The sequence below is a fragment of the Neofelis nebulosa genome, chromosome 4, assembly GCF_028018385.1.
Source record: "Neofelis nebulosa isolate mNeoNeb1 chromosome 4, mNeoNeb1.pri, whole genome shotgun sequence".
NCBI lineage: Eukaryota > Metazoa > Chordata > Mammalia > Carnivora > Felidae > Neofelis > Neofelis nebulosa.
Window position 1 is genome coordinate 12,321,032 of NC_080785.1, and position 16,096 is coordinate 12,337,127.

The window sequence follows — 16,096 nt, forward strand, 5'->3', positions numbered from 1 at the left end:
ACAAGGCATCCCCTCTTAAAGCCTCTCAACCTTTGAGCCATCAAAAACTCCACACCTGGTTTCCAACAGATGCCTAAGTGTGGTTTCAGCTTTGAATAAAGAGTATTCTCAAAGAAGTCCAAAGATTGTTGAAACACAGGGTATTCTGATTACTGCATAGCTGGCACAAACAGAGCCGGGCCTTTGGATAAATAATTGAGGGAGTGGGAAAACTATAGGTTTGTATGGGAAGGAACAGGGGTTCCAGGGAGAGAGGCCCTGGGATTTTCTCGAAATCTGCTTTGTGGGTGAGGGAACTCTGTGGGATAAGCACCTTGCCCAGGCCATGGCAACTCCAGCCTGTCTCCTTGTGCTGCCTTGCCCTTGTTCTGCTGGTCAGTGTAGCTGGAGCTGTTCAAATATCTGGGTAGAAGCTCAGCCATGCTCTGGCTCCCTCTCAGGCACCATGACTGGTTAGAAGGCAGTAGGTACCAAACTGGTTAGTTTTCGGTCCCTGAAGAGGGATGGTTTCCTGCTCCTTCCACACAAGCTGCCCTGAGGGCAGCAGCGGGGCTGGCAGTATGGAAAAAGCTGTTTAGAAACACTCAGAGTGGACAGAATATGACAGTAGGAAGAACACACAAACACCAGACAGGACACAGAAATATTCTGCCTGATGATGTTAGGTTTATTCTGAGAGAAAGTAGAGTTTGGGGCTCTTGAAAGGCACTTGTGAGGCACGCAAGTAAAAGCAGTCATGAGACTAAGGTAGATGATGTAACACGCAGTCCCCCTCCCCGGCATCCCCAGGGCCACAGAGGAACCGCTGTCAGACAGGAAAACCAGAATGCTAGTGTCACACAGTAGAAGAAGCGTAAGCAGATTATCTACTTTTTTACTCCAGTAGTTTTGCTTCCCTTGGCCATCCTTAAATTTTGGCATTTATGGCTGGAGGCACAGGGCCCATCCACTTCTCTCCTAGATGGAGAAAATCACATATGTTAGAGGCTGGCCCCACAAGCCTCAGGGGTTTTCTAAGGAGACCTCTGCTTGGCTTCCTTCTTTTCTGTGGGGGTGAAGGTGGCCTCTCCCCATTCAACTTTGAGGACCCCTGTGTATGAGGCTTCATTGTTGGAAATGCATAGAATATGTTTTGCTCTGCATCTGTCATTCTGGTCCACTGATATAATGGGGTGGGGCTGGGGTCAAGGGCAGCTCACCACGAACCTGTAACTTACCCAGCAGGTGTGCCAGCAACTCCATCCGGTCAGAGCCAAACAGCATGTGAGTTTGGCCATCCAGATGGGCCACGGTGACAGGCAGCCCAAAGGCCTGGAGAAAGCAGTGATGGAGCAGGTGTTTATTAGGCTGGGGTCAAAGGCTAAGAGTCAATACTTGTCTGAGGTCATAGAAGCAAAGTAGCCAAAGATGTGATTGCTAAGAAGTTCCTTGGCTCTAAGGAGTTTTCTGGTTTTAACTCTCAGATGTTGTCTTTCTTCTTGCCATCCAGCTCCCTCCCTTTTTCTCCATGGACTATGGGTTGGGAAGGGAGAGGATGAGGGTTGACTGGGAGCTGGGAGGACTCATGCTGGGAGCAACTTCTGGGACAGGTGCATGGGGACCCAGCAGATTCTCATCCTGTCTCCAGCACTGGGGCTGGGGACCCACATCAGGAGTTGCTCACCCCGTATTTGCAGGCTGCGTTGGTGGTATCCCTGAGCTCGTTCTTCACCTTTGGTGTTGAGATCTTTTCCAGAAGTCCCTGGGCTTGTTCTGTAGACATGCCAGCTTTCTCTGCAGCCTGAGGGCATGTGGTAGGGAACACAACTGTGTCTGAATTAGTGGGACCAGAAAATTCTGGTCTTTTTATTTTCTGCCCCCATCTTCATGGTAAGGCCTTTGTCCACCCACAAGTGGAGGTCTAGCTTTACTAAGAGGGGCAAAATCTTGAGACTGGTGGAAAGAACAGGTGGCAGAGTCATAGCTGTAGAAATTTAAATCCAGGGGGCATCTTAGAAACCAGTGAAGGGACTGTTATCCAGAGGTAGTCCATGACTTGGTTGGCATTAAAGAGCTTGTTAGTGGCAGAGCCAATGCTAGAATCCAGGTCCCCTGACAGTAAGTCTGGGCTCTTGCCTTCTTATTTCTCAGAATTCTTGAATATCTTGTGCTCTTCTGACTCAAGGGCTAGGCTACAAATTCTCATGGAATTTCTGGAGGACTTCTGACCAGAGCACAGGGATACAGCTTCCTGCATGGCTAACAATAACAAAGGCTTCAGTATGGGGTTTGTTGGTATCGTTTGGGATTAGGGGTTCTTAACTTTGGCTGCACGTTAGAATCTCCCGAGGGAGCTTTTAAAAAATCCCATTCACAAATCACCCCCTGGAACAATTACATCAGAACTTTTGGTAGGCAGTGTCCAGGTGCTCTAGGGGACTTAAATATACAGCTGAGGATGAGAACCACTGCTGCTTGACCTCCTCAACCTGGAGGAGGAAACACAAAGTTATGCAGTGTATTCTAATGTGACACTATCTTTCTCGTACTTGTCTACATGAGAGAATTGTGTCCCAGACCAAATGTTCAACAACAGGGGAATGGTTAAGTAAACAAAATGCTTAAAAAACAAAAAAACAAAATTGCCCACTAAATGCAATGCTATGTAGAAACTAAGAATGGTACTTTCAAAGAGTTTATGATGGAAACTCATAAACTCATACAGTTTATGATGGGAAAGGATTGTTCATAAGTGGAAAGGCAAGCCTGGGCATATACTCTGCAGGAATAAAAACAGTGGAGGAATATATTGGCCATTCTTTGTATGTGTACTTTTGGTGATTTGCCATCTTATGTATTAAATCTGAATATGCTTCGACTATCATTTTGTAAACTGCAGGGAAAATATTATTTTGAATTTCCCGATTTAATTCCAATGAAAAACTTAAGTTTTTATATACCTCATCGATGGCTGGCACACATTCCAATGTTTTGAGCTATTTCTATTTGTTTTCACTCAGGCTTTTGTATAATTCTGGCTTGAGCCGGTTATCTCTTTTAGTCTCTTTAAAGTCTGTCTGCAAAGTCTCTTGCTTTCTACTCTGGCTATGTTGGTGTGGTCTGTGTTGGAGTCTCTGGGGCCAAGATTGCCAATGCTTCATCCCTCCCCATCTGGGGATGCCACCATTTAACAGCTCTCTCCCACTGACTCCTTCATGAGATAAATTCTACCCATGCAGAAGTTTGCACTTCCCCTTTCAACCATGAGATAATAATCTTCTGAGTGTCCTCCTAGTTCCAACCTTTCAGTAATTTGGCTTCCCAAACACAGACCTGCTTTCTCCCCTAATAACTATGACCTCTTGCACTGAATATGAAATCTGTGCCCTCTCTGCCCCTAAACACCAATTGTTCTCAGCTTTGCTATGAGAGGAGTGGGGACAAGCCAGGATACTCACAGCCAGGATGCTCTTGGGCTCCGAGATGTCTTCATCCTGAGAAGAAGAGAACACTCAGCAGGAAGGAGGTGGAGAGGGTGGAGATGGGGGACAAGTAGGCCAGTGAACAAGAGGGAAAGGCAGGACCAGGATGCTGGAAATGGTTCTGGGGGAGGGTCAGAACACCATCCAGGGTCTCCCAAGCAGGTTCCCAGAGTTCTGTCCTCACTCGTGACCAGACGCGCATCCATAGTTCTCTGGACACTTTCTCCAGCATCTTTGGGTGCTCCAGGTTCACAGCGGTGAGGAATCGCATGGCTGATAAACTTCCTGCAGGACAGAGGTACTCAGAGGTGGGCTCTCCTGGCTTGTTTCTGATGAAGGACCAGCTCTTTCATGCTTCTGACATCCCCAGAGCTCAGTTGCCCTCAGCCTCCCACCCAAATTTCTCATAGCCAATTTGACCTGTTCTTTCTCCCCTTCTGTCCCCATAAGCTTCTGCTGACTCTACTCTGACCTGCGTTTCCCCCAGGTTTGTTTCAGTTTCATGTGGTTGCCAGCCCTTACTTCCTGCCACTAGTTTCCAAATGCGCTGCCTTTCACTAGATACCCCTTCTGTATCCCACTGTCTTCACCTTTTTCAAGGATCACAGAGAAGAAATCCTTGGGGAACTGGATGGGAACCTGGATATGCTGTCCCAGGAGCCTGATGTCATTTTGCAGGTATTGGGCTTTGCGGGGAAGCAGAGCTGGCGGCTGGTTTCCTGCAAATGGCAATTTGGGGACATTGGTGAGAGACCACGTGAGGGTCCCAGGCTTGGGGGCCGGCTACCTGGGTTTTGACCAGAGGGCAGATTACGAGCTACAGGTGCCAATGTAAAGACCCAATTGAAGCCATCCCTCCCTCAAATCGCGGTCCCAAAGGCGACCGCCTTCACACCGCTGTCTTTCATGATCGCTGCAATGAGGCTCGGGCGCAACTGCAGGTTGATGTTCCAGAGCTTCTTATATCGGCACAGGACCTGCAGAGGCAGAGATGGGGAGCCACTGTGTCAGATGGAGAGAGTGAAGATGGCTAAGCGCAGAGTAGGGGTTCTGTGGATACCCTAAATTTCATTGCTAGAAATCGATCCCATGAACTTTGCTCCGTCCCAAGAAATCGATCGCAGGATCTTCCTGTGGACGGCTTCCATACTTTTCACTCTCAGCCCCCCAAAAGTGGTGGCAGTGCCATGGAATTCTCTTTGATACTTTGGAGTTACCCGTCTTCTTCCAAACCGCCGTGGGAAACCACTGCCTTAGAATATAAAGGCTCGACCTGGACCCAGCGACCGTATCCCGTTTAAAAACACAAAGTGACCTTCAGCGCTTCACCTCTCTATCGCGTGTCCTAAACCCCGTCCGGCAGCGCCAGGCCTTTCACGAGACTTCGGTCCCCGCGCCCCGCTCCCGCCCTTGCCTCCGCCCTTGCCCTCCAAGCCCCGGCCGAGGGGGCTCCCAGAGTCACCTCGAAGCCCAACCAGGAGTAGGGGGACAGCACATCGTAGAAGAGCTCCAGAGTGCGCGGCGCAGGCGTCATGCTGCAGCAGCCGAGGTCCTCTCTGGCACTCCGAGCCCGCGTAGGGATTCCAGGCGTGGTATGGAAGACCCGCCCTCCGCCCTCCGCCCTCCGCCCTCCGCCCGCCGCCGCGCAGCCGCGCGAGGAAGACAGCCCTGGGCCAAGTCTGGCCGAAGGTCGTGTGGGCGGGGCCGTCTGGCGGGAGTGGGTGGGCACCGCCCCCTGGGGAGCGCTTGGCGCGTGAGGGCGGGGCTGTCTCTGGCCTGGTCCTGAGTCTATGGCCCAGGCGGGTGTTTGAGATGTGGACTGTGTTTCTCGTTTAGCTGTGCTCCTTTGGCAGGCCACTTGACGTCTCTGAACCTCACTTTCTTCTTCATCCCTTTTTTTTTCTTTCTTTCTTTTTTTTTTTTTTTTGAGAGAGAGCTCCTGCGAGCGTGGGGGAGGGGCAGAGGGAAAGGGAAAATCTCAAGTAAATTATAGGCTCAGCACAGAGCCAGAAGCCAGGGCTGGATTACACCATCCTGAGATTATGACGCCAGCGGAAATCAAGAGTTCCACGTTTACCCGTCAGCCTAACTGTGGGAGCCACACAGAGGACCCCCTCCTCATCCCTCCCCAAAATGGGGATGCTTGAGGCATCTGGGTGGCTCCGTCAGTCAAGACTTGATTTCGGCTCAGGTAATGATCTCACAATTTGTGAGATAAAGCCCCGCTTTGGGCTCCACGCTGACCGCACAGAGCCTGCTTGAGATTCTCTCTCCCTCCTCTCTCTCTCTCTCCCTCCCTCCCTCTCTCTCTCTCTCTCTCTCTCTCTCTCTCTCTCTCTGTGCCCCTCCCCAGCTTGCGCATGTCCTCTCTCAAATAAATAAAATGAAAATTTTTTTTAAAAAATGGGGATGCATAATGATAACCCCTACCTCACACAGCCTTGTGAGAAGAAAAGGGCTGATACGTGTTAGTTATTTGTGTTACCTGGAAGTGCAGGAAGTTCCTGGGACCAGGGCCGAGTAAGAAGTGCCCAAATTATACATTTCTTTTGCATTTCTCAGAGCTTAGCCTGGAACATATTTGACAATCAGTGCATGTTCTGAGAGTGAGTGCAGGAGAGAAGGAGGCCTCCCTGCAACAATAATAAGAGGAATAATGGGGAATGGTGTGTCCTATCTGTATTCCTGAATATGTCATATTGTCTTATATTGGGATTACATTGACTGCAAAGAAACAGTTAAAATATTTTTTTTTTTCCTTCTAATGTTTAGTTTTGAGAGAGAGACAGAGTGCAAGTGGGAAAAGAGCAGAGAGAGAGGGAGACAGGGAATCAGAAGCAGGCTCCAGACTCTGAGCTGTCACAGCACAGAGCCCAGCTGAGGCTCAGACTCACCAGCCCAGCGGTGAGATCATGACCTGAGCCAAAGTGGGATGCTCAACAGATTGAGCCACCCAGGCCCCCCAAAGAAACAAATTTTTAAAGTTCCATTTAATTTTATTAAAATTATTCTTAATGTTTCTGATTTTATGAATGGGAAAACACATAACAATAAAGATTCTACTTCTCATGCATATTCAGGAGAAAAAGCAACCCTAAGCCATCAGAATACAAGGGCAGTGTAAACATTTACCTAGAGTAGAAAGTATGAAATGAAATGAGATAGAATGTTATTTTCACCTACTTGAAAATTGAACTAATTGCTTTGCAATCACTGAAACTGAAAAATTACACATTTCTTCAGTTAATATTAATTTAAAAGTATCCAAGAGTAAATTTAGCTCCATGATAATATCTTATTTTAAATAATATCCCATATTTTAAAAAACCTTAATTTTTAGGAATAATTTTAGGCTTACAGAAGAATTGTAAAGATAGTAGTATGGAGAGTTTCTGCATACCCCTCACCCAGCTTTCCCTGACGTGGACAACTTACATAACCTTGGTATAATGATCAAAGCTAAGAAATTAACATTGGTACAGTACTATTAACTAGATAATGGGCTTCATTTGGATTTCACCATGTTTTCCACTAATGTCCTTTTTCTGTTCCAGGGTCCGTTCCAGGGTACCACCTAGCATTTAGTTGTCATGTGTCTTTAGTCTCCTCTCGTATCTATGAAAGTTTCTTGATTTTTTTCTTGTGTTTCTTGACCTTGACACTTTTGGAGACCATTAGTCACATATTTTGTACAATGTCCCTCAATTTCCGGTTTGATGATTTTTCATGACTAGGCTGGAATTCTGCATTTTTTGGAAGTATACCACAGAGGTGAAGTGCCCTTTTCCTTGAATTGTGTCAGGGGGTTCCTGATACCAACATGACTTATTATTACCCATGTTAACCTTGACCATTTGGGTAAGGTGGAGAAAACTTGTCAAGTTTCTCTACTGTAAAAATCATTGTTTCTTCCTTTCCCTACTCTATTCTTTAGAAGGGAGTCACCAAGTGCAGCCCAGTCTGGAGGTGGGGTTGGTTGTGAAGGACATCAAAGAACTTGTGGATGTATGTTAAAACCACCATAGTATTTAAGACATGTTTTGGGAGAGATACTTTGAAGGTATGAAATGTCCTATTCCTCCTTAAACTTTCACCTACCAGTTTTATCATTCATCAGTAGATTCTGCCTGCAGCAGTTATTACTGTGGTGTTCTAATGGTGATTTTCTATTTCTCTTGTTTCTTCTACAATTATTAATTGAAATTCTGAAAAGAGAATTGTTCCATTTATGTATTTGTGTATGTATTTATTCAATCATTCGTTTATATCATATGGACTGATGGATATTTATTTTAAAAATCATAGCATGGTAAAACATAATCTGAGTCTCTATATCCTGCCTCCATACACTGTTATTATTAATATTATTATTATATTGGGCCCTGTGGATAATACAGAGTGGGAACAACAAAAATATTTACACTTCTTTACACCATTATTTCATATTGTTGAGGGGAGTGTCTAGGCACTGACTAGAGTTATTGGAACAAGAAATTGTGATGTAAGCCAATTATTTAAAGTAGCAAAAATAACTAGTAAAGGAACTAAATATGATGTAATTATCAAACTTTGGAGGGGTGAAGAAGGGCTGGTATATGTAAACCAAATCCTCATCAGTAATATTGTCTGCATTCAAAACATCACGAGAGCTTTAATCATGTAATTTGGAGTTAAGTATTTGAAACCACAGATGTTTTAGACAAATTGCCTTTCCAAGTAAGTAAAAGATGGATTGTTTAATGAGTGGTATTGGGACAACTGGGAGGTTTAAGCAAAACGTAGTTTGACCTATACGTCACACCTTACACAAGGAACATCTCTAGCTTGATGGAGTATTTTTTTGTTGTTTTTATTTTTTTTAAGGGCTATTTCTTAATTTTTTTTTTTTTTTAACATTTATTCACTTTTGAGAGACAGAGTGTGAGCCAGGGAGGGGCAGAGAGAGAGAGAGGGAGACCCAGAATCCAAAGCAGGCTCCATGCTTGGAGATGTCAGCACAGAGCCCCACACGGGGCTCGAACCCCTGGACCCCGACAGCATGACCTGAACTGAAGTCGAAGGTTTAACTGACTGAGCCACCCAGGAACCCCTAGAATATTTTAGGTTAAAGAAAGAAACCACTAAAGTACCTGAGGAATTTATGGAAAAACCTTTAAAAAAAATCTGGGAGTAGAGACCGCTTTGCTAGCTGTGATACTAAATGCAGAAACCTTAAAAGATTTTAACATTCAATACATAACTTTAAAAATCCGTTTGGTAGGGGCGCCTGGGTGGCGCAGTCGGTTAAGCGTCCGACTTCAGCCAGGTCACGATCTCGCGGTCCGTGAGTTCCAGCCCCGCGTCAGGCTCTGGGCTGATGGCTCGGAGCCTGGAGCCTGTTTCCGGTTCTGTGTCTCCCTCTCTCTCTGCCCCTCCCCCGTTCATGCTATGTCTCTCTCTGTCCCAAAAATAAATAAAAAACGTTGAAAAAAAAATTAAAAAAAAAAAAATCCGTTTGGCAAACTCCATTATGTCAAAAAATAACTGGGAAAAATATCTGGGTTCATTTCATAGTCAAAAAGCTAATTATCCGTGTGTAAAAAGAGCTATGAAATCAATAAGGTGCCAAGAATTCCACATTGTACGATTCCATTTGTATGAAATTTTCAGAGAAAACAGAAAGTGGATCAGTGGTTTCTCCTGAGGCTGGGAGGAGGAGTGACTGAAAATTGGTACAAGAGGACTATTTGAGGTGATGGAATTTCTAGATGTCTTCTGCGGGATCAGAATCCCCTCCAGCTGAGAATCATTCCACTAGTGTTTATTGAAGGCCCCTTACATCCCACATACTGTTGGGAGTGCCCATCCATACTGTGGGGATGGATACAAGCATTATTCATCCGTTGATGTGGGAATCAAAAGGCATAAAATTGGTCTAACGTAAAGTGTATGTGTGGGTGCCTGGGTGGCTCAGTGGGTTGAGTATCCGACTTTGGCTCAGGTCATGATCTTGCAGTTCCTGGGTTTGAGCCCTGTGTCTGGTTCTGTGCTGTCAGCACAGAGCCTGCTTCAAAACCTCTGTCCCCTTCTCTCCTTGCCCCTCCGCTTCTGTCTCTCTCTCTCAAAAATAAATATATTTCAAAAAATGATATAAAAAATAAAGTGTGTGTGTGTGTGTGTGTGTGTGTGTGTGTGTGTTAGGGTGGGGTGCATTGGGGGCAACGAGGAAGAATCAAAAAAACTGCCTAGAAAAAGTGACCTTGCATGAAGACTTGAAAGGTGGGTAGGGGTTAAGTAGGAGTTAGACCCTTGAGAGGGAGCACAGGTAGATTTGCACCCAGAGCCAGCAACAGGTACAAAAAAAGGCAGTGTGGTCCAGAGTCTTGAGGAACTGAGCAAAGTTCTTTTGGGCAAAGAAGGCAGTGTGGCCTGGGAAGGTGGCAGGTAGAGGCCAGGTCATGTGACAAGTTTCAAAGTCTCTACTTGAATGACCTCAAGCTTAGTATAGTTTTTAAAACATACTTTATAGAAGAGCGGGAATTCCATTGCTTAAGTACTCAGATGTTGTGCCTCTTGAGGTATGGGGAAACATATAAGAACTGTCAGGAATTTACTCAGGTGATGAATCACATAGCCACAAATAATTATTTTTATTATTTAGGAAGTACACATCGAACTCACATTACTTACTGCATGTTAGATGCCGTTATAAAGTGCTTTATGAAAATTAACTCATCATGACAACCCTACCAGGTAGTTGCTATTTTTTTTAGCAGCTTTGTTGAGGTATAGTTTACATATATAAAATTCACCTGTTACAAGCATACCATTCAGTGATTTTTATTAAATGTGTAGAATTGCACAACCATCACCATGATCCTGTCTTGGAATATTAATGCCACTCCCAGCCCTCATCTCAGGAATCCACTGGCCTACTTTCTGTCTTCATAGATTTGCTTTTTCTGGAAATTTTATATAAATGGAATCACATAATATATAGTTTTTTCTGGCTTCTTTCACTTTGTATATTTTTGACATTCATCCATGTAGTACCATATATCAGTAATTTTTCTTTTTTTTTCATTTTTTAAAGTTTATTTGTTTATTTTTGAGAGGGCAGAGAGGGGAAGAGAATCCCAAGCAGGTTCTGCACCGTCAGCGCAGAGCCTGACATGGGGCTTGAACTCGTGGATCTCAAGATCATGACCTGAGCCAAAATCAAGAGTTGGATGCTTAACCAACTGAGCCACCCAGGTGGCTTTTTTACTTCCTATTGCTGGATAGTATTTTGTATTGCTGGATAGTATTTGCTGGATCGTGGTTTTTTACTTCCTATTGCTGGATAGTATTTTGTGTATGGATGTACCACATTTTGTTTATCTATTCACCAGTTGATGGGCATTTGGGTTATTTCTAGTTGTGGGCCATTAGGAACAATTCTGCTGTGAATACTTGCAGACAAGTCTTGGTGTGGACATATGTTTTCATTTCTCTTGGGTGGAATTTCTCCGTCTAATGGTAAGTTTAACTTTTTAAGAAACTGACAAACTATACTCCCAAGTGTCTGTTCAGTAGGTACTATTATCACGTTGGTCCTCGTTCTGCTGATGGGAAGACTGAGGCATGGAGAGATTCAGAAACTTGCACAAAATAATAAAGCCTGTAAGTGGTGGGAATGATAATTGAACTTGTGTGGTTTGGAGTTGCCTCTGTGACCCTGGCACTAAACTTCGTTGGCCACTTTCTGGGTTGGAAATTGTTCTCCGTTTCAAAGAATGAGGTTTGTCTGCTTCCCCTCACCTGATTTTGGCTTAAGAACTGCTGGAGAACATGTTGTTTTCAGCTCTATCCATGGGAATTTTGCCTGAAGGCATGTCTGTGATGTCCTTTTTCTTCTTTCCTTCCAAGGTCATTCCCTAAGCAAATATCAAGCACTCAAGTATTTTTATTTTTGTGTTTCTTCTGTGAGAAAAATGAACAAACCTAGTGAGTGTTTTGCAATTGGGATTTATAAACTCTCCAGTGAGCAAATCCCCTTTCTTGGGCCAAGAACCACCTTCTTAGGACAAAATACTGTTATAGCTACTGATTCAGTGTGTGTGCCTGGTTGATTTCCTTTAAACACAGCAGCAGTGCCCTGCAGTGCACATGCCAATAATAGCTTGTGGGCTGGTAGCCATGCATGGGTCAGTTGCTCAAAAGACCCTCTGGCTCTGACTGGTAATTACCTCCTGATTTTAAAGGCCAGCCAAGTCAGCACCCGCCTTCTGCTTCCAAGATTCGATGTGATCACCCCCTTTAGCACCCTTCCTTTGCTGAGAATTACAAAAAAGGCAACAGTTGCTCTACAACCACTGAGGAGATGCCATCTTTAGGCCTTTAGATTAATTTATACATGATTGGCAATATGCACTTTCCAAGATTGTTCTTAAAGAGATAGGAACTACTTGTGAGAGTCTTAATCATAGCTAAGATTATGCCAGGTCCTGCTGGGGTCTTTGAATTCTAGTAGTATATTCTTAGAACCTGAGTGTTTTCTAATTGTGATTACTCTGGGAATGTACCTTGCCAGTAATCATAAAGAATAGTGAAAGGCAAATTGTGATCCTAACTCAGATCCCAAATCTTAAACTCTAAGTCATCCTGTCCCCCAACATGCCTATCCTCCAGAATCCTTTTGTGAACATGGAGGCTAACCCGTCTCTCTTCTGGGTTCTTGTGCTGCCCTGTGCATTCTCTTACCATGGCCCCTATCATAGTAGATTGAAATTTTCAGTATCTCCTACTGTTCTGTAAGCTTGTACAGGGAGGAAATGTGTGTGTGTGTGTGTGTGTGTGTGTGTGTGTGTGTTTGTGTTAATCTCAGGTGCAGAGAGAGTTGAATTAAATATTCCCTTCAATCCATAGCTCACTATTATCATACACACAAGTTTCTACCCTTGTTTTTTTTCATTTTATTTTTCTCTTCTACTCTTAATCCCCCTCTCATATTATTATGGGTAATAATAGCAAACAACAACAGTTAGGGAGCATTTACTGACAGGCACTGTTTAAGTACTTTTATTAACTCTGCTAATCCTCACCACACTGTAGAGTCCTTGCTATTATTATCTACCATTTTTCAAGTGAAGAAACTAAACACAGAGGTTAAGAGACTTGCCCAAGGTGACAGAGCCAGTAAGCAGCAGAGCCAGGATTTGAACCCAAGTGGTCTGGTGCTAGAAGCCATGCTCTTAACTACTGTGCGATGTGCTCTCCCAGGTACATGTGCTGCTGTGATGGATGATGTGCCTGAACGTGAATATCACTCCTCAGATGTGCAGTGCTGTTTGATGTGTGCTTTTCATATACATAAGTGGGGCTCAGCTATGGGTCTTATTCTGCTTCGATTTCTTTTGTTTTGTTTTGTTTTCTCTGCTTCTTGTATTTCCTCTTGAAAATATCCAGTGTGCTGTTTGTACTTCTAGTGCACAGCTTCTGACTGCTGTGTGCTAGTTTGCACTGGGCACCCACCCCACCTTATGACCCATTCTTGTTTGGGTGCCTTCAGCTCACTACCTCCACAAGCAATGCTTTAAGGAACACCCTGTCTAGTCCCCTAAAGAACCTGTGCTAGAGTTTCTCTTGGGGATGTACCCAGGAGTGGATCTCTAAGTCAAAGTGCATGTGAGTATTTTATTTCACCAATGCTGACAGATTGGTCTCTGAAATGGCGGTACAATTTCACATGCCTGCCAGCAGCACCAAGGTTTCCCTTTCTTCACATCCTTGCCAACACTTGGTAATTTTGGGTTATTCTGACTAATGTGAAATAATACCTTATTGTTGTTTTATTTTTTTATGTTTTTTTAAATTTTTTTAATGTTTATTTATTTTTGAGACAGAGACAGACAGAGCATGAACAGGGGAGGGTCAGAGAGAGAAGGAGGCACAGAATCTGAAACAGGCTCCAGGCTCTGAGCTGTCAGCACAGAGCCCGACGCGGGGCTCGAACTCACGGAGTGTGAGATCATGACCTGAGCCGAAGTCGGCCGCTCAACCGACTGAGCCACCCAGGCACCCCCCTTATTGTTGTTTTAATTTGCATATTCCTGGTTACAAGTGAGAATGAGCACCTTTTGTTGGACATTTGAGTTTCCTCTACCTATTTGTATTTTATGTGTGTGCGTGTGTGTGCGTGTATGTGTGTGTGTGTGTGTGTGTGTTAGTTTTCCTGTACGGTCTTGTAAGTGGTCTCCTGTCGCTTTTGGATGTTGTAAATGCCTTCTCCCTGACTGTCATCACTACCTTTCACTGAATGGAAATGCAATCAATTTTGAGCTTTTGGGATCTTGTTTAATAAGCCATTTTCTATTCTTTAGTCACAAAATTGTAAATTTTCTTCTATTAACTTTATAATACAACCTTTCACATTTGGGTCTTTTATCCGTTTAGATTTACCTTTGTGTAAAGTAAGAGGAAAGGATTCAACTTTATTTTTCTCCAAATAGTGAGCATCATTCCCAGTACTTTTTATTATTTTTACTTTTTTAAAGATCTTATTTTGTTAAGTAATCTCTACACTCAATGTGGGGCTTGAACCCACAACCCTAAGATCAAGAGTCTCATGCTCCACTGACTGAGCCACCCAGGTGCCCCCCCGCCCCCACCCAGTATTTTTTAATAAATAATCTATCCTTTGTTCACTCATATATGGTTCGCTTTTTATCATATCTCAAGTTCCTATGTATAAATGAGTCTATTTTTATGTTCATTTTCCTATTTTCTTAATGTTTATTTATTCTTGAGGGGCGGGGAGTGGCAGAGAGAGAGGGAGACAGAGGATCTGAAAGCAGGCTCTGTGCTGATAGCAGAAAGTCTGGTGCGGGGCTTGAACTGATGAACCATGAGATCATGATCTGAGCCCAAGTCAGATGCTTAACTGAACCACCCAGGCGCCCCTTCATTTTCCTGTTATATTAGTTTAACAATAACTTAGTAGCATGCCTTAATATCTGGAAGAGATTAGTTATTCAAGGACCTTTATTCATCTGTATAAGTTTTAAAATAAGTTGTTTGAGTTGATAAAAAAATTAATATTTTATTTCTGGAAAGATCTAGATTTACTGATAGGCAAATTCCTTCTATAGGATTCTTTTTTTTTTTTAGAGCATGATTTTTAATTTTATATTTTTAAATTTACAGCCAAATTAGTTAGCATATAGCGCAACAATGATTTTAGGAGTAGATTCCTTAGTGTCCCTTACCCATTTAGCCCATCCCCCCTCCCACACCTCCTCCAGTAACCCTCTGTTTGTTCTCCATATTTATGAGTCTCTTCTGTTCTGTCCCCCTCCCTGTTTTTATATTATTTTTGTTTCCCATCGCTTATGTTCATCTGTTTTGTCTCTTAAAGTCCTCATATGAGTGAAGTCATATGATTTTTGTCTTTCTCTGACTAATTTCACTTAGCATAATACCCTCCAGTTCCATCCACGTAGTTGCTAATGGCAAGATTTCATTCTTTTTGATTGCTGAGTAATACTCCACTGTATATATATATCACATCTTCTTTATCCATTCATCCATTGATGGCCATTTGGGCTCTTTCCATACTTTGGCTATTGTTGATAGTGCTGCTATAAACATTGGGGTGCATGTGTCCCTTCAAAACAGCACACCTGTATCCCTTGGATAAATGCCTAGTATTGCAATTTCTGGGTCGTAGGGTAGTTCTATTTTTAGGTTTTTGAGGAACCTCCATACTGTTTTCCAGAGTTCTTCTATGTGATTCTTATTTACCATTATATCCTTACAACCTGGCACAGCAGCTTACATATACAGTGGCTGAATAAATATTTATAGAACTGATCTATTTTTCTGCTGATTTGTGTCCCCTTTCAAAGTGACTGGGCAGTAAACAGATGATGTGATAATGGAGGGCACATTTAAAACCATATTGCCTTCCTTTGAGTGAGAGAAGAGAGATGAGGAAAGCAAAGATTAGGGAACTGACCCCTTCTGTAACAGGGACAGTTATAGCTTTTGTTTTGATTCCTATAATTACTAAATAAGATTAGACCCTCTTGGTTGAAAATAACTTCTGCGTCAAGCTTTCGAGGTGGCTGCACACAAGGGTCAATAGCTGGATCCCTAATGGATTTTCAAAGGAAAAAATGAAGCTTAAGCCAGGATATGAGAGAGAGGAAAAGTTGTGTCAGTTAATTCATTTGATCCAGTTAGTGTTGAATGTGGAGTTGCAAATACCTTTGTAGAAAGGGTTTGTGCTACAGAAATGAGGAGGATGCCATCTAGTGGCAATAAATCCACACAGCACCATTTGATCTAACGTCCTGGGTAATAGCAGGAAATAATATTATGATGCCTACAGGAAGCTAGGCACTGTTGTAAGAATTTTGCACATCACAGAAAAACCCACAAGACAGAGGTATTTATTGCCCCTGTCGTAAAGATGAGGAAACTGAGTCTCAGAGGAATTAAGCAACTTGCCCAAGGTCACAGAGCTAGTACTCTGTTGAAATCTAGACTGTGTGGCTACAGAATTGGTATGCTCAGTCTTTTTGTTCTTTTGCTTAAGGGGAAGAGGGAGTGGTGTGCTGGAGTTGGCTGCCACCAGATAGAAAGCATGGATGGTGTGCATTTCTTCCCAGCTTCCC

At 43.5% G+C, this 16,096-nt stretch overlaps 1 protein-coding gene across 1 annotated transcript; it reads right to left on the reverse strand.

The window, feature by feature from the left end:
* Positions 1-644: 644 nt before the first annotated feature.
* GSTK1 (glutathione S-transferase kappa 1) lies at positions 645-5,083 on the reverse strand. The gene is made up of 8 exons (XM_058724001.1): positions 4,924-5,083; positions 4,357-4,438; positions 4,052-4,180; positions 3,646-3,746; positions 3,438-3,473; positions 1,664-1,780; positions 1,218-1,311; positions 645-957 (listed from the first exon to the last, which is right to left on the reverse strand). The coding sequence occupies exons 1-8, from the start codon at positions 4,993-4,995 to the stop codon at positions 908-910; spliced, it is 681 nt and encodes a 226-aa protein (XP_058579984.1). The 5' UTR covers positions 4,996-5,083; the 3' UTR covers positions 645-907.
* Between the last annotated feature and the right edge of the window lie 11,013 nt (positions 5,084-16,096).

Excerpts from the sequence above, each read along its gene's own strand:
- GSTK1 (XM_058724001.1), bottom strand. The coding sequence starts at position 4,995 with ATGACGCCTGCGCCGCGCACTCTGGAGCTCTTCTACGATGTGCTGTCC. Across the intron at positions 3,747-4,051 it reads CTCTGTGATCCTTGAAAAAG|GAAGTTTATCAGCCATGCGA; the intron begins GTGAAGACAGTG and ends TCTGTCCTGCAG. Across the intron at positions 3,474-3,645 it reads GGATGCGCGTCTGGTCACGA|GATGAAGACATCTCGGAGCC; the intron begins GTGAGGACAGAA and ends TCTTCTTCTCAG.